This window comes from Tyto alba, unplaced genomic scaffold (genome assembly GCF_018691265.1).
Source record: "Tyto alba isolate M040663 unplaced genomic scaffold, T.alba_DEE_v4.0 Super-Scaffold_18, whole genome shotgun sequence".
Lineage (NCBI taxonomy): Eukaryota > Metazoa > Chordata > Aves > Strigiformes > Tytonidae > Tyto > Tyto alba.
The window spans coordinates 3,934,657-3,952,125 of NW_024881280.1; the positions used below are offsets into that span (position 1 = coordinate 3,934,657).

At 49.3% G+C, this 17,469-nt stretch overlaps 1 protein-coding gene across 1 annotated transcript in view; it reads left to right on the plus strand.

Moving 5' to 3' along the window:
• Window positions 1-1,214: 1,214 nt before the first annotated feature.
• HSD17B12 (hydroxysteroid 17-beta dehydrogenase 12) overlaps window positions 1,215-17,469 on the plus strand; it is a 95,157-nt gene continuing 78,902 nt past the window's right edge. The window contains 3 exon segments of the mRNA XM_042790983.1: window positions 1,215-1,250; window positions 1,252-1,323; window positions 1,326-1,632. Of these exon segments, the coding sequence (XP_042646917.1) occupies window positions 1,215-1,250; window positions 1,252-1,323; window positions 1,326-1,632 (415 nt within the window).

Genomic DNA, 17,469 nt, shown 5'->3' on the forward strand with positions numbered 1-17,469 from the left:
TTTACAAATTAAGGAAAGGCTGGTGTGGAACAAAAGGAAAATTCAATTGTCCTAAGCAATTTTGCGCTTCCTTTTCATCAAGTTCTGTCTGTGGCAGGTGGTGGGTAGGATAGGCACTTGTTGAGGCCTAGGAGAGTTTTCCTTGTGGAAAGACTGCAGGAGGCAACCCTAGCAGATCACACCCCTCTAGAAACGGTGGCCAGTAAGCGCCAGGTGGGCTCTTTTGGGAAAAAAGCAGGAAGAAAACTTGGTGGGAGCTTGATCCTCTACAGTGTCACCTTTCACAATTGAGTGACTGACAAGCAAAAAAAAAAAAAAAAGTTGAGCTAAATCACCGTGAGGATGAATGCCTCCTGCTGCGGAATAGAATGAAACCCGATGACGTGCTCCCTCCCATTTCATCTGATAAAACTGCAGTATGAGAAAAGTTAATTCCTAAAAACCAACCGTAAACCTGTAGGTCAGGCAGTGAGAGAGTGACACGGCAAATTCTTCGTTGCAAAGTGTGTGATAGTTTCATGTGTTTGGTCTGCATCACTGCAGAGAGTGGGTTGTTGAATCTGGTGAAGTTTGAATCCCACTATGAATTGGTTTTCCACGAGTAGATTATGAACAGAAACCTTTGATTCCTATTGATCACGTGTCTTTGAGTGAAAAGCTATTGTGTGTGGATGTATATATATATATATATATATATATATATAATAACAGGAAATGTAGCAAACATTTATTTTCATTGAATGAATAAACCAGATAAACCTATCAAAGCGTGTTTTCATTTAATGTCAGGGAGGGAGAGGAGGGCTGGAGGCGGCTGGTAGGTCCACTCGGTTTGCAGTAGGCTGCCCGCAGGAGCGGAAGCCCGGGGGCGGGGGGGGGGGGGGGGGGGGGGTGTGAACTGGGGCTTCGTGCCCTTCCCCGCCGCCACGGGGGTGGATTTCGGAGGTGTCCCCCGCGCTCCGCCCACGGCCGTCGGTCACGCGTGGGGCGGTGGGGAGCCGCGAGTGGGGTGCTGGGTGTGTGTGGGGGGGAACACGGGCCACCCGCGGGACGTTGGAAGCTGCGAGGCGGAGCCTCAGCGTTTTATGAATGGGCTCATCTGACGTCGGCGGGGGCGGGAAGAGAGGCCCCGTCTCCCACCAATCCGGCGAGAGCCCCGGGCGGCGGGGCCAATCGGAGCGCGGTCGCCGGCTGACGGCCACCCTCGGCGGCCAATGGCGGCGAGGGAGCGCTGCCGACCACGTGGGGCGGCGGGCCGCAAGTAGTACGGGGGCGTGTGGCCGCCGGCTGCCCTACCCCCCCCCCCCCGCCTCCAACCACCACCAGGGGGCGGGCGGGACCGCCCGCGTTGCCGGGTTACGCGTTGACTGAGCGTCCCCTCAGCCAATGGCGGCGGGGCGGAGGCGGGGGCCGCGGCGGCGGTGGCCGGGAGGGCTCAGTCGGGCCGCGGCCGCCTCCGCAGCATGGCGGCTCCCGCCACGCTCCCGGCCGCTGGCCTCCTCGCCTGGCTGGGCGCGCTGGGCCTCCTCTACGCGGCCGCGCTGGCCGCCTACCGCCTCCTGGCCGGCCTCCGCGTCTGGGTGCTGGGCAGCGGCGCCGCCGCCGTGGGGCCGGCGCTGGGCGCCTGGGCAGGTGAGTGACGGTGGGTGGGTGGGTGTGTGGGTGTGAGGGGGGGGTAGTTTAAAAGCCTGCAAAACGTGCGCCCCGCCCCGAAGGGGAGCAGGAGGGGGCTCCGCAGCGGCTTCTAGGAGGCAGCCCCGCAACACATCGGCGGGCTGCAGGGCTGGTACAAGCACAGGATGGTTCGGGTTGGAAGGGACCTTAAAGATCATCCAGTCCCACCCCCCCTGCCCCGGGCAGGGCCCCCTTCCCCCAGCCCAGGGGGCTCCCAGCCCCGTCCAACCTGGCCTTGAGCCCTTCCAGGGAGGGGGCAGCCACAGCTGCTCTGGGCACCCCGGGCCAGCGCCTCACCCCCCGCACAGGGAATAACTTAATTCTTCACGAATGTGGTTCCCCGTAACCTCCGCGGCAGCCGACCCAGCTCCCCCGCCAGCGTGTGGTTGGGTCACGGAGCGCGCGCTGGCGCGAGGCGCCGGCGGGCCGGCAGCGCTGCTGGCGGCGCGCGGGATGCCAGGGCGCGTCACGGGTCCCGCGTGCACGGGCTTGAAACGCAGCTGCAGCGCTTTGGGCAAGTTGTAGCCTTACACACAAGTGATTAAGGCCCGTGTCTTCCTTCCAGCTAGAGAAGTGGCGTGCCTGTCAAAGATATGGCTGGCACAGAAGACCCAAATGTCTCTGAGGTTGGTTTGGAATATATTACTGCATCATCAGTTGCCTGCTGGCCTGTGGTGCATCACCGAAATCTTGGTGGCCACTTTAGCTTGTTCTGCGTTTCCAGACGTGGACGTTTGTGGTGCTTGAGCCAAACACCAGCTTATCTGCTGGAGCCATGATCTGTAGACAACCAATCTTCCCTCAGTCCCATCCTTGAACGACCCATGAACAGCAAGCTGTGATGTGAATGTCCCCTGCCACTGTTTTGTACAAGCGCAGGCAGCGGCAGGCCATTGTATGTGGCCAGTGGCTGGGCACAATAATTTTTCTTTTCTCTTTGCCCTGATCCTGATCTTCAAGGCATGGAGAAAGCGGAGGGTTGTCAGTACAGCCAAATTCCCCGTGTTTATTACTCCTGCTCCGAGGTGGGAGCACTGCTGCGACGTCAGGGAGGTGGGAGCAGTGGGAAGATGGGGCCTGCCGACTTGGGCCTGAGCCGTCGCTGTGGGAAGACGTGTGGCCATCGTCACCCAGCTGGTGTCCGTCCTCTGCGCGCTGCTTTACTGGGGTAGTCGCCGTCGTCTCCAGCTGAAACAAGGAGAGATTTTCTCAGTCTGAACAAGCACTGGGCTGGTTTGCTCTGAAGTGCGCTGTGGCAATAGGCTGGGGAGGCTCTGTCCTCTCCTCCTGGAAGGGAGGGTGAAGGCACAGCCACTGCAGCTATGTTGGGTCACCTTGAGAATTAGCGAATTCCTAAGTCATACTGTAGGAAGAAATGCATTTCCTCTTCTCCTGGTCTTTTAAAAAACAATGGGTTTGATGCTAATTAGTTGCTGTGATTACTGTGACAATGCATTCTTTCTATTGCGCAACTAGAAAGCAACTTTACAAAAACTAGAAAGCCCTCACAAGCCCTTTTGTAAGGGCTCCTTACCCACCCTTTAACTCCTCTGCACAAATTGAGTTGCAAATTCTTTTCTTGTTTTCTTAGTGGGTTTTTAGTTGCACATATGCAATTGTTGCTGTCTGTGCTCCAATTTGCTGGCTGTGAGGAGGTGAAACTAACGGAACCGGTGATGTACTCTGAGAAAATTAGGTTTGCACTACTTTAAATAGCAGCTGTTTTGACAAAAAGTTAAATTTTTCTATGGTCACCCTTATGTGTGAGGGTCTGTATACAGCTTTTCTGATTTTTCTCTTCCCATAACTCACATCTGGCTTGGTTTTGGCTACTGTTCAGTGAGGGAGGTTGGGTGGATCTTGTTTCGCTGTGGGATTTCTGGGTGCATCTTGAGAGAGAATATAGTGAAAACTCCTGGGTCCAGTGCTCTGTACCTTTAATGTGCCTCATAAACTGGTACCAGAAGAGGAGAATAACAGCTCCCTTGCTTGGAAAACAGTTTAGCTAAATAAACCACCGACTCAACAGGAGCAGAGTGCCAAGGAGTCATTCTGAAATCACCAAGAATACAGCAAAGATGTAGACAGGCAGATTTGTTGGCAGCACGGGTAGTTGTGATCCATGCTGGTATTTCCTTAGGTCGGATGAGTGTCCCCTATTCTTCTCCCGTCGATGGTGGTGGCAGGCAGCCACCTCGCTTCTCTGCCATTGACAGTTGGGTGTATTCTGGAGTACAGAGTGTCTGGAGCAGGGAACCGTCCGCTGCTGTCATAGCTCCCGCTTGGAGGGCTGCCGTAGCTCTTATTTTAGGAAGCCGCCTCTTCTTCTGAAAAACATGAAATCTTTTTTTTTTTTTTTTTTTTGGTTTTTTCCCTGCCTCTTCCCTTCAGTAACTTGGTGAAGCGAAGTCAAAATCCTATGGTAATGCAGACTGGGCGGGATCTCGGGAGGCCTCTGGTCCAACCTCCTGCTCAGAGCAGGGTCAGCTGTGAGATCAGACTGGCTCCGTATATGCAAGTCATCAACTCTGTGTTTTCAAAATGCACTGGCGCTACAAGTCAGAGCGATCTCGTGCTCTAAAACTTCTAGCATCTTGGTCACGTCAGATACTTGAACTGTTCTTCCTTTTTTCCTGGCTGAAAGTCGCAAATATTTTAATGAGAATTTCCCCCTCCCCCCAATTTGCTGTAACCGAAGTGATGCGTTAACTGAAACCAAAGTTTATTTTAACTGTGTAGTTGGCCATATGACACTGAAAGCCCTGGCTTCTTTTAAACCTCACTGTGGCTTAGAAAAGCACCAGCTTCTTCCCCCAGTGCCTTTGGTAGAGGCATGGTTGAGTAATTGTACATTTAGTGATTGCAAAATGTCTGATAGTGATGATACTTTCTCATGTGGTGAATACAGCTGTACAGTTGTATCGGGGCCAACAAATGTTTGTGAAGATAAGTTTGCCTTAATTAAGCTTCTTGGAGTTTATTCACTAACATGCAAAAATAACTAAATGTGGGCAATTTGCTCTAGATTGCTTAAAAAAGAATCCGTAAGAGGTCATTAATCAGGATGGGGCTCTCAACTGCCTCTAACTTTCTGTAATTTGGTTTTAGACAAAACCCCCTTATTCAGTCTTAAACCTTTCTTTCCTGTGTAGATGTTTAACAATAAGTTCTTTCAACCGCAGCAGAACTGGGTGAAGCTCACTGCCTGTTCTTGTTGGCTTCTTTTACTTCACATGGGCTACATTTGACTATGCATGGTCCAGCATCTAAAAATAGTGTTTTCTATGCAAGGGCCACTAAAGGAGACACAGAAAAATGTATGTAACTGGGTACAGGAGCAGTGGAGTAGATACTTATTTGTGTCTTTATGGTCAGGTCTTTTAAGAATATGTGGGGTGATTCCCAAACCTTTATTGACTGGGAAGTTGGGGTAATAGCAAGCTCTAAATCAGACCTTAACAAGAATCTTATTAGATTAATAAGAAGTGATGCTTATGTGAAGAGGAAGTGACGAGCTGGATTTTGTGCTTCTTTGAGTTAGATTCTATTGATAGAGTTACGCTTCCTGTGGCCCCTGGAAACAGCATCTTATAAAACAGACCCTGATCATTATGAAGTTCTTGGGACAACGAAATAATAAGTTGGATGAGAAATTATTTTAATAACAATTTAAGAACTCCATACAAAGGACATTCACTTTAGTGCTGACCAGGTGGTAACTTGTTGATAAGGTTGAGCAGCTTTTCCAAGCAACGTCATTTTTTTTCAAGCTCTTTAGCATCAGGTGAAATACTTGTGTCACCTGAAGGCTTTTTTTGCTTTCTGCAGGTAGGTTTCAATCTGTGTTGCATAAATGAGTGCAATCTTGCTTTGCAGGTGTTTGGCAATGTGCAATGATAGTTGATAGACAATGTCACAAATCACTGTTGCCAATTAAAACAACTAGCCTAGTACGGTGTGTGGTGAGGGTGCAGTTGGGAAACAAAGGGAGTTTCAACCTCTCCTGGTGCTGCTCTTTCTGTGGGATGTGAGAGGAGAAGCTCTGCGTAACTCCGTTTTCCCGGCACCCGAGTGCTTGGCTGGGGTGTGCGGAGCTTTGGGGCGAGCTTTTGGTTCCCTCTTGTTCTTTAGCAGAATCACTTATTTAGGGATTTATCATCTTCAACACTTCAGATCTGTGGTGAGGGTTTTCTAGTCTTGTTCTCAATTCTGGGCGCTACTAAAACACTTCTACCTTTGTATGAACTAAAGCATGGCACTCCTCAGCCCAAAAAGTAGCGTTAAGAACCTGTGAAAACGTGCCAGCTTGCTTATAACTCTTGATCATGACAGCTCAAATCAAACTTGCAACCTGAAGTTGGCGCTTGTGTTGTTTTTTTTGCATGGCTCTTTGAAAAGTGCTTCTGAAGGGTTACTGCACTGAAATGTGGCTCTGGGAGCAATCTGGTGCAAGTGTCCCAGTCCTGTCTGAACTTCCCAGAAGTGCTGGGCTCCAGTGTGTGTGGCTTTTGCTTTTCCCGTTTCCCAGTACCCATCTTAAATTTTCTCTGGTAAAAAAAAAAAAAAAAAAAAATAGCTGTCTTCCTTCAGTCATCAGTCCTACTGATAGGTGGTAATTTAGAAGACTTCTGTCAGTGTCTCCCTCCAGGTTGCTCGTTGTTGCACTCAGCAAGCGCTGCTCTTCCAGAGCAACCCGGGAGAGGTGGGATCTCTGTCCCTGTTGCTCTAGGCTCAGCAGCTTGCACTGCGTGGTGGTACTTCAGTGGGCTGCCACTCCTTTTGGGACCTTGCAGCTCTTAGTGGGGCAGGGAAGTTCTCTAGTAGTTTTCATGTAGGCTACTGTTACTAACATATCCTAAAATCAGTTTTGCTTCCTGGACTATATAAAGGCATGAACCATGCTCTGCTCTAGTTTCTACAATTTTGCTGCCTTTCTGCTTCTTGGGTGCTTCTTTTAGTTTTCCTTTGCACATGACCTTACTGACTGTTTAAAACATCAGCTCAGCGGGATTGCTCAACACTTGGTGGTGAAGTGCTCCTTAGACTCGCTGGTCAGAAGAGGAGAGGGAGAGCAAATGCTTAGAGCCCAGAAGTCCAGAGTCCCATCTCAGGTTCTGCTGTGTCCCTGCTGAGGGGCTTCAGCGCTTTGCTTCTGGCTTGTGCCAGCACCACCAGCATCAGCCAGGCTCATAATCTCCAGCTCTAGAGTTGGATTTGGTTTGAACGCTTCCATTCTCCGGTTTTGTTGAGAGATGCTTTTCATTTTTCAAGTGAAATTCTGGGTGGAAGCCTTCAGTAACGCAGAGCTAATGTCACCGGGGAATTTGAATGAGAATATGAACAGGCTTTGCCAGGTTTAGCTGTAGGAACAGAGATGCATGTGAAGGAGAGTTAAATGCTGTAGTATGGTGTCTCTGCCTCTTAAAAAAAAAAAAGCTAATGGCGAGTGGAGAACAGATGCTGTTTACATTAAGGTGAAAGGAATACCCATCTCTGATAAACATCCTGAGAGGGAAATGCTTGAAAATTTATTAGCCTGGGGGATGAATAGCTGTGTTATTTTAAGCTAGCTCATTCTCTCAACCTTCTGTGTATTTTAAAATAGGAATACTTGTTACGGAAACTGGTTACTTAAAACTAGGGAATTTATGCAAGGATGTAATCTAGAGTAGTTTCTTGCTCCGGTTTCTCTATATTGCTTTTTTGGCCAGTGCACTTCCCTCCCCTTTGGGAAGGCTGCCTGTAGAGTGCCCAGGTGAAAGCAAGGAGAGGCCTTGCATAGGAGTGAGGAGTGCAGAAGTGTCTCCAGCAAAAAATTCCAGCTGGAACTGTGCCGGGTGTTAGAGCCAGTTGGCTAAGTGAGCTCACAGGAGGTCCCGAGGGTCTGAGGGCAGAACCGAGAGTGGGGTTTGGGGAAAACTGCAGTAGTTTACCACCTGGGAATTATTTTTTGATAGGTGGGTGAAGCACGTTATTGTTCTTGGTCTTATGAATATTTTCATTCTTAAACCATAGGGTTGGGACAACCATCTCTGCCGCAGGAGGGATGACAGAAGAATGAGGAAAGATATTTTCTTACCAATAGAAATGCCAAGTGTGATTCTTTAGGCTTGTATATGAACACAAATGTGGCATAAGCAGCATCGCTAGTGGATAAAGCATCTCGTGTTGTGTTGGGCTTGCATAGTTGAATCTCTTGCTGATTAGATTTAGGGTTGCTGCTTGTAACTTTAGATGACTTCTGTAGCTCACGTATTGATAGACTTTAGGAAACCTAGGTTCCTTTAGTAAAGCAAAATGCTTTTCAGATTGAGTATGTTAATATCTGAAAATGCTAGAATTACAGCTGTTTGACTTTCTTCCCCTGTACTAAATCTGCTGGTTTTTGACACCTGATTATTTAACCTTAATCTAGTAATTTTTTTTTCCAAATCTGTGCAATTTATCAGACTGTTGGAGTTGAAGTCTACAGCAGTACACCATCACCCACTGGGTGAGTCATTAGCAAAGATGAAATCCTGGTCCATGACATAAGCTTCTCCAGCTAACACTGGAAAAGAGATGCAAGATTTCCTACTGAGCTTTTAATTTACTCCCCTGTCCTCAACAACAGATGGTGACACCTAAAATCCTGGGGTTTGATTGTATGTTTTGAAAGTAAACTTCTTGGGTAGCAGATCTTAAAGCTGGAGATGAGACGTCCAGAAGCTGAGCCTCAGGGAGAACAGTGCCCGTCCCTGTTGTTCTTCTTTTTTCCATTTTTATGTCGCCCTCCCTGCTTCTTTCTCTCCTATGGGTTCTCTCTTGTGTTTCTCTCATGACTCGTTTGCTTGTCCCAAATTGGGTGGGAGACAGCTGTGTGGCTCGGGTTGAGGCATAGTCTGTGTGCGTGCAGCACTTACTGTCTAGCTGGCAACAGGATTTGGTTTTGGTTGCTTGGGGTTTTTTTCTTCTTCTCTTTTTTTTTTTTTTTTTTTTTTCCTCTACCTCCTTCCTATTTTCTCTTCGTAAGTAATGATGAGCCACGGTGTCCCAGGAGGGTGTATTCCATCGGTCGTGCCCGTGGCCGAGGTCCAGCTTCACTTCCATTTCTTGAGGAGCTCTGTACTTCCTGGACAAGGAGGAGCAGGAGTGTGGAGCTCCGCTCTAGGATGTTAATCACAAAGATTTTCCAGAGGATTTTCATGTATGTCAGAAGCCTACTGCTGAAGCAGAAGGGGAGAAAAACTGTAATGAGAAAAGGGGAGTGGGAGGTGTGGGGTAAGCTCAATGAGGCAAAGGCTTTTGTTGTTCAGGGGAAGAAACTCTCGTGTAGAGACTAAGGAGTCTGGTCTCCTTCCAAAGTCACTAGTCTCTGCTTTTAGATGCAGAGGCTTGCAGAAGTGTGCAAGGGTGTGCGTAGGTATGGAAAGCAGAAGGTGGAGAGCTATCTGCAGTGTGACTGCTGCTACCCAACCAACACTTGCTGATGCTGGCATGCATCTTCTCCATACTCTACTTCACCACTGGACCCTTGTTCCAAAAAGTTCCCGTTTCATGTTCCTTGCCTGTGTCCAGCCAATCTGTTCCTCCAAACCTCTTCCCTTGTAGCTCTTCTGAAGCCTCTGGCTGACCTGTTTCTCAGGGGCTTCAGCCTCTCTACTTCCTTCCCCAGGATTTCTATCCTGCCAGCAAAGGCATTTGATCTATAAACTTGTTGTTCATGAACAGTTTTCACAAATTTTTTTTTTTTTTTTCCCTGAAGAGGTGTATGTATATGCCCTGGTGTCTGAGTCCCATCTGCCGCAGGAACTTACCATCTCCAGAGTGTGACTGAGTAGAGGTGATTCAGCACAGCTCACGAGTCAGATCTCTTAACGTGAGGGAGAAGCAGCAACCAGCCAGGAGAAGGATACAGGGCACTAAAGGATCGCTGCGCTGCTGGAAGAAGCTGCTACCCTGTCAGTAGTTGAACAAGGGATTAGAGTTGGGGTTTCTTGGTGTTTGTTACTGCCCTCAGATGTCCTGCATGTCCAACCCAGTGTTTGTTGGGTGTGGCAGAAAGGGTTGTGTGTTCTGATCAATTTACAGTTGTGCTTAAAGGAAAGTTACCTGTCCTAATACAGACTCTGTACCTCAGGCTCCTTGTCCCAGTAGTCCCAGTTCTGTCTTCAGATCTATGTCAAAACTTCTGGTGCTCTGCAGCTCTGTGTTGGTTCCTAGGTTCTCATCGAAGATCCTCCATTTTCTGGACTGGTTCTTCACCTTTGCTATTTTTTGCCAAATCTAGTTGTGGTCTGGGTGTTCAGTCCAACCTTCAGGGCCTCACACTGGAATCAGTTCAATGCCTTTTCCAAGTGGTGTCAGTTGTCCTGGTTTTGGACTCTTTATCACTTAAACCATGACATCAGTTTATAAATGAGATATCACCAACAACAAGAAGACTGAGTGTGTGGTTTTACATCGCGGCTTTCTGATCTAGTTGTTTGGTGTGAGGAGAGAAGGTGATAGATGGAGAGCTCTTTTGCTTGTGCTCGCACTAGTGTTTGTCTTGTTCTGCGGTGATCTGGTGAAGGAGTCTGCCAAGTGGAAGGTTGATCACTTTTGGGTATTCGTACTCCTGAGTTGTGGGTCAAATGAGGTAAAGTGCTGGTGCAACAGAAGGGAAACTCGGCAGTATTGTGAAACTGTATGTGGAGGATACAGTTAAGCCCAGTGGTCAGCTTGAGTTGCTCTAAGTCCAAATTGCTGCTGGAAGAATTGCTTCTCCTCTAGTCGCTGGCTGGGAGCTCTTGCTGCTTCCCTGATGTGTGGTGGTGGGTGAGGTCTGCTCGCTAGTGTGGCTGACAGCTAACTCTGAGAAAGACTAGCTGCGGGGCTGGCTGGACCAGCTTGCTGATCTCCCTGAAAAGCAATTGGGGAACAGATGCTGGGGAAGCAGGTAGGAATGGATGGTTGGATGACATCCTGGAGTTCTGCATCAAGCTCGGGGGCCCCCAACAGCAGAAGGACACGGAGCTGCTCGAGCGGGGCCAGAGGAGGCCACGGAGATGCTGGGGGGGCTGGAGCAGCTCCCCTGGGGGGCCGGGCTGAGAGAGTTGGGGGGGTTCAGCCTGGAGAAGAGAAGGCTCCGGGGAGCCCTTCGAGCGGCCTCCCAGGGCTTAAAGGGGGGACAGGGAAGGTGGGGGGGAGACTCTGGATCAGGCGGTTTGGGGGATAGGATGAGGGGTAACGGTTTTAAACTGAAAGAGGGGAGATTTAGATGAGATGTAAGGCAGAAATTGTTCCCTGTGGGAGGGGTGAGGGGCTGGCCCAGGGTGCCCAGAGCAGCTGTGGCTGCCCCCTCCCTGGAAGGGTTCAAGGCCAGGTTGGACTGGGCTGGGAGCCCCCTGGGCTGGGGGAAGGGGGCCCTGCCCGGGGCAGGGGGGTGGGACTGGATTGTCTTTAAGGTCCCTTCCAACCCAAACCATTCTGTGATTGATCTTGGAGCTGTGCTGGCTTAAACTGAGCCTAAAACTATAGGAGAAGCCTGTTCTCACTTCTGTTGCTCGGCCCAACCTTGACAGGCTTTTCCAAAATCTTGTTTTGCTCAGTCTGTGTGGGTCAAGGTGGGTGGCATGTATGCAGTCTTCTTGTGGGTATGTTGGGAGGCTTGTTTGAGTTGCAGAGCACAGTTTTGGATGTCCTTGCTAACAAATTTTAACAAGCTTCTTTCCTTTCCAAAGACTAGGATAATTGTCTTGTATTGGTTTTCTAGTTAGAGAAGTAATTTTAAGGAATACAACTTTTCTCCATTCCTGACGCAGGAGTTTTAGTACTCGGACAGAAGTTTCTGCGGCCTTATCCTTGGGGACAGACCAGTTGTATTTGGCTATATTTAAAACTCTAATTCTGGTAACTAAAATCTTGATGTTTTACAATGTTTGAAAAAAGGGGGAGGGAAAGAGGGGCCAGAAATCTGTTAATCCGAAAGTAGTAATTTTTGACTAAAATTTCTTGGCTTACAAAGAAAGAGGTGGATTTTCAGGCTGCCAGCTATGCAGAATTTTGGTAGGATCTCATCCCAGCTGGATTTGTCACTTCTGTGCTGTCGCTGGTTGTGGTTAAAATCAAAGTGTAGAAGTTCTGATATGAAACATTGCCTTGCCAACATATGAAAATAATGCATTTGTTCAGAGAAATGTTAGCGTGACGTACCAGTACAGACTAGCTTGTTTCAGTTACTGTTAGTAAGCTTTGGATGGAAACCATCTCTCTTACGAACTAACCTAGAATTTGTCTCCTTGCAGCTTTGCTTTTTTAATTTTTCTTCTCAAACTTACTTTCAGCACAAATTCTTTACAAATAGAGAAAGTAAATTGAGTAAGAATATATCTTATTTTATAAATGTGTGTTGTTTTAAAATAGCCTTTACTGTAGAAGTTGGTTTATATTTTAATTTTTAAAGCCATATTTTTGTGGGAATCAGTAGTATGACTTGCATCTAAGCAAGAGATGCTGATCATAACTTTTAATGCTCAGTGCAGTCCTGCATATAGTCTTATTAGCTGTGGATTTTCTGCAGTCTGAACTTTTGCTCTTATTCCTAAATCGTGGAGCAGTGATCATGTTCTTAAAACAACTTTATTTATTTATTTTCCTTCCTTAAGGTGTCTTAGTTCCTTTGATGCAAGCTACTTCCTCAATCCATAGTGTTTTTTTTTTCAGCGTGAATTTTGTTCCTAAATTCAGTAGTGTGTTAGTTTGCTGGTGGGGTGGCCCCAGCCGCCCTGAATTCCGAGCGCTCGTGAGACAGCGGTGTTTTGGTGAGGTGGCACACTGGCTGGCTGACTGTGTGGAAGGAGAGGTTTACGGGACCCGAAGGAGAGCAGCGGAGTTGCTGGAATGGTCCCCGCTGGCAGGGGGGAGGAACTTTGTGCTGTTTTGAGGGGGACTCTTGAGGGGAGAGGCTGGAAGGACCTGGGGATAATAAAGCCGTTTTGGCCCGCTGGTTCTGCTGGGTGGGCTGGAGGTGCTGAGATCAGTCAATGCAGAGGTGGCAAGAACAACCTCCTTTGCTCTTCCTAGTGTCTGACTAATAACAGAGGGTGTTCTCGTGGACCGGAGCGAAGAATAGCACGTCCCCACTGCCCCTTGGGAGGTGTGGGGGGAGCACTACTGGAAACCTTTTTTTTTTTTTTTTTTTTCTTCTTCTGTAGTGGAAGCTGTAAACCCCTCTAAATGAAAAAAGCTCTGGAGGTTGGGATAGAGTTGCAAGGGTGGGGTGTCAGAAAGGGAGGAAAGAAGCAAATAGAAGAGAGATGGGGCAGGAGGTTCATGAAGTCAAACAGGGAGCCAGAGGGGTGCAACCTGTTGTGGGTGCCGCTTTCCAGAGCGCCCAGGCAGGTGAGTGCTGTCCCCCCCCCCCCCCCGGTACAGCATGACATTGATGGGCAGAGGGGGTTGCTGGAAATTCCTCTGAGCTGCATTTTTTTTTTTTTTTTTTTTCCCCCCTGAGCCATTGCCTGCCAGCTTGCTTGGGACGAGCTGAGGAGTCCTGTCACCACTTGTATGAGCGGAGGACTTTCCAAATGGAAAGAGCCTTGGGGAGATTGCGAGGAAGACCTTGGAAGGAGGGTTGGGGGGGGTGGATGGGGGGGGGGGGGGCGGAGGGCAGGGCTGGATTTTTGGTGTAAGTATCCGCAGAGCTTCTCCACCGTGCCGGGGAGGAGGTGGTGGGGTTGGGGTGGGTACGTGTTGAGGACACGGTGTGAGTAGTGCTGGATCAGTGCCAAGGGCTCGGTGGGACCCGAAATTCAGGTGGGGCGAGGGCGGGTCGGGGACGGGGAGCACGTTGGGGCTGTTGGCATCGAGTTAGGGGTTGGGGGGACACACACACGCGCACACACACACGCACGCTCGTAGGGCAGGCCGGTGGCGAGGGGTGCAGGCGGGGCTCTGGGCTCCCACGCCGAGATGCTGCTTCCACGCCCCCCCCCCCCCCAACCTCCCGTTCCCGCCCCGTCCCCGCCGCGGCGCCGCAGCGCCCCCTGCCGGTCACAGCCGGTGCCGCCTTCCCCCCCTCCCCCGGCTCCGGTGGGCGGTGTTTGTTTTTGGGGAAAGGGGGGGGGGGGGGGGGGGGGGGGTGGGGAAACCCGCCCCTCTCCCGGGGGATCCGCTCCCCGCGGGTAAAGGCCGCTCCCGCCCCCGCGAAGGGTTAACGCCGGCCTCACCTCAGCCGCCCCGGGAGGGGTGAGGAGGAGGAGGAGGAGGAGGAGGAGTGGTGCCGTCACTGCGGCGGCTCCCGCGCCCGTTACCTAACCGGTGACATAACGCGCTCCCTCCGCTCCGCTTACGAAACGCCCGGGGCAGGTTGACAGGGCCCTTTCCGAGCCCCGCCGTTGCCTTCCTCGCCCCCCCCCCCCCCCCCCCCGGGCTCGCCCTTTCCCCCCCAGCCCGTGGGCCGGCCGTGGGGAGGAGCTCCCCTCCCCGCGTGTCGTTAGGAGTGTCACAGCTCAGCCGTGCGGGTTGTGTGAATGGACGGGGATGAATGGGACGGGGGCACCCGGCAGCCCGAGCCCGGGGGGGGGGGGGTCTGTGTCTCTGTGTGTGTGTGTTGTGTGTGTCCGCAGCCGCCACGCGTGACAGGGACACTGGCTGCTCCACGGGGGGCCGTGCCAGCCCATGCAGTGCCCACGGGGCGCCTGCTCTGCCCCCCTGCTCAGCCAGGGAGAAGAAAGTGCATCGAATCGATTGTAGCTGCAATACCGAGGGAGGCTCGATGCGAGCCTGCTTCCCGTCGGGGAAATCTGGGGAGTTTTCCACCCGGGGCGGGAAATACTGCAAGTTTTGAAGGGTTTGCAGTGAAATATGGGAGGCATCAGCGGCTGTTTCTTTATTTAGAAATGGGAAGGGAACGGCGGTGTTGCCTGAGCTTTTCCTTCAGTCCTTACCTAGTGCAAAACAGTGCCGGTACGAATAAAACAGTCAAGGATTTCTCAGATCGCTCCAACGTAAGAGTCTCCCTGATGCTCGATGGTAATTTATCGAGGGCATTTCTCTTGAGACAGCTGTAACCTTCCAGATTGATTAACTTGGGTGTGTTAACATCATTCATCCCACCCCCCCCGACGGACAGAAATACTCAATTAAAGCAAATGTAATTAAGAGCATGGGATGAAAGGGACCTCTGTGGAACAATAATTACCAAATATTCTCACTTTAGGTAAAACATATGTATTTTAGGGCCGAAAAATACAGAATACCCTTCAGATTCGATCAGTTTCTATCACTGCATCCGTCGTCTTTCGGCTCTAAGCAATCCCCTTTTTATGAATGGTAGGTTTTGCTCAATTGAGAAGACTAGTCTGTTCTCTGTTCCTTCTTAAAGTCTGTGGGTAGAGGGTGCTGCTGAGCACTTGAGTAATCTTCCTGACAATGCAGAGAAGAAAGACTTTTGTGAAAGGTGTGGTTTGAGCTTGTTTAAGCATCTGTTCGAGAACTGCAGTGCACAAAAGCAAGGTAATCAGGTGACTTCTAATTTAAACAAAATTGCGCTTGTGTATCTGTTTCCAGTGCTTAGGCTAGAATGTAAAATGCAGACTTTAAACCGAGTATTGCAGGGTACCTCACACTTGTTGTAGGCAGGGTATCTTTTGAAGAGAAGTTTAATGGCTTTTCAACAACTTTAGACTTTGTCTTTTTCTCTATGAAACGTCTATTTGAATAGATTGCTCATTATCATAATTAGGTAACTTCCAAAGACTCTAGAAATCTAAGTTCTTCTTGTGCTACTTCTCTATGGTTTTGAGTTGCCCTTATAACATCTCAGCAGCTGAATAAAGACTTGCCAGCTACATCAGCTTTTATCTGTGCTCGTCTTTGCATCTTTTTAACAGCACATTATCTACTAAATATACTCCTGAAGCCCCCTTTGTCTCTGACGGCACATGAGAAGCTATTTCCAGTACGACTGAGAGGGCTCCGCTTTTAACAGAAATAACGGTCTTATTTAGAGTGAGAGGTTATAAAAGGTTTAGAGCCATTCCGAGCATAGCGTAAACGTGCCCACCAGCTTCTCGTGGGTCTTGGAGTGCGCGCAATCATGCTTGAACCAGCGAGAGGGGACACCCTGAGGGGTGTTTCCTTCTCTCCCCAGAAGTGCTACTTTAGCAGTTGGTTCCAGCAAGATTGCACAGATACTTCATTTCAAACTAGCGAGGGGGAATGAGGAAGAGTCATATTTGATGTTGTTTTGTGGCTTGGGTAGCAACAGGTAGCTTAAAGCTTCTTTTGTACTTGGGAATGGAAGATTTGGGTGACCTGAAATTTTGGATCTTTCCATTCGGTGGGAGCAGAAGCGTAACCTTTTACTGAAGGATACTATAATATCTCTAAACAAGAAGATATTGTTTCTCACTTAATGTATGCTGCTTTAAGAAGCCTTCTAGTATAATTAGTGTTCTAAACCCTTCAATTTTATGACCTAATTTAAGTGCTGGCTACTTTCACCTGCAGTGGTCACGGTAGTTTCAGTCCTCACTTACCCTGGAGAAGCTGCACACAGATGTAATAAGGGTGTGACATATTGACCTGCTCACCTAAAATTGTGACTGTCCTGCAGCCTCGTGGGAGGAGCGCTGGGCTGGATGGGTGGGAGCAGCTCTTTTGGGCTCTCATGACACTGGTAAATGTTCCTCACACGACGCATCTTACGTCGGTGCCGGGCTCTTCCTTCGCCTTGGCAGCAGCTGTGGGGATGGCCCGGTCCCCTGGCTTGTCGTGGCTCCCGTGGCGTGGGAGTGAAGCAGGCGTACACTGGCACTCTTGCTTCCTGCTGTATATACTTTAAAGGGCCTGAGCTTGCTTTCTGCTGTTGCTGTCATCCTGCCACCTTCACGAGGCCTTGTAAAATTCCCTGTGTGACGCTTCCCGTACCGCTGTTTTGGGGCTTCAGGTATGGAAGTCTCTGTGCTTCAACTTCCCTGCTTTTGGGCAGGTTACAGGGTTTGGGCATGAGTCTTGCTGCCACTTCAGCTGTTCTGCGGAATCCTTATTTTCATACCTCTTTGTCCCTAGAGCAAATGCTAACTTCTACAGCTTGTTTTAATGTTGCTTCTAGCCAAAATGAATAAAATATCACTGGGTGTCTTCCTGCCTCAATTTCTGTTCTACTTCTGAGCAGCTAGGATCTCCAAGAGAGTTTAATTCCCTGTTCTGTATATAGCTTCTGAATGAAATCTCTCCAAGTCTCGCTGCTTTGCAGCCAGATTCCTTTTTCCCCAGATAGCCTGCGGACGTTACAATTCTACTTACATTGGCTTCCCCATGCTTGTGTTGGAGGGGGTGGAAGTAAATATATTGTGTGGGTGGTGGGGAGGCAGAACTCAACTGCTCCAAACAGGTAGTAAAGAGCTGCCAAGCTTTTCTACTTCTCTTTCTTGCATGGTACATGACATAATGAGAACTCATGAAGAGGGGAAGATCTTGGAAATCTCCTAAAGCAGAGCAAATGCTTTTGATGTGCTCAGATCCATCTTTACACCTGCTCTCTCCCGATCTGTTACCCGCTGTAGGAGCTGAGGTGTAAAACTTGAAATAAGTGTTAATGCTACTCATGCTAACTGCAGGCCGTGCAAAATGGCCTGTGAAGTATGATGCAGATTAACTTGTGTTCAAGTTGGGTTTTGGTTTATGGCTGCTTAAAAAAAAAAAAAAAAAAAAAAAAGTAAATCTCAGCCTGCAACATAATCAGGATGTTAATGTAGAGTTTAAATAGATCATGAGAGCAAAGGTTTGGAAATACGGAAACAACAAAGCCCAAGCCAAATGTGAGTT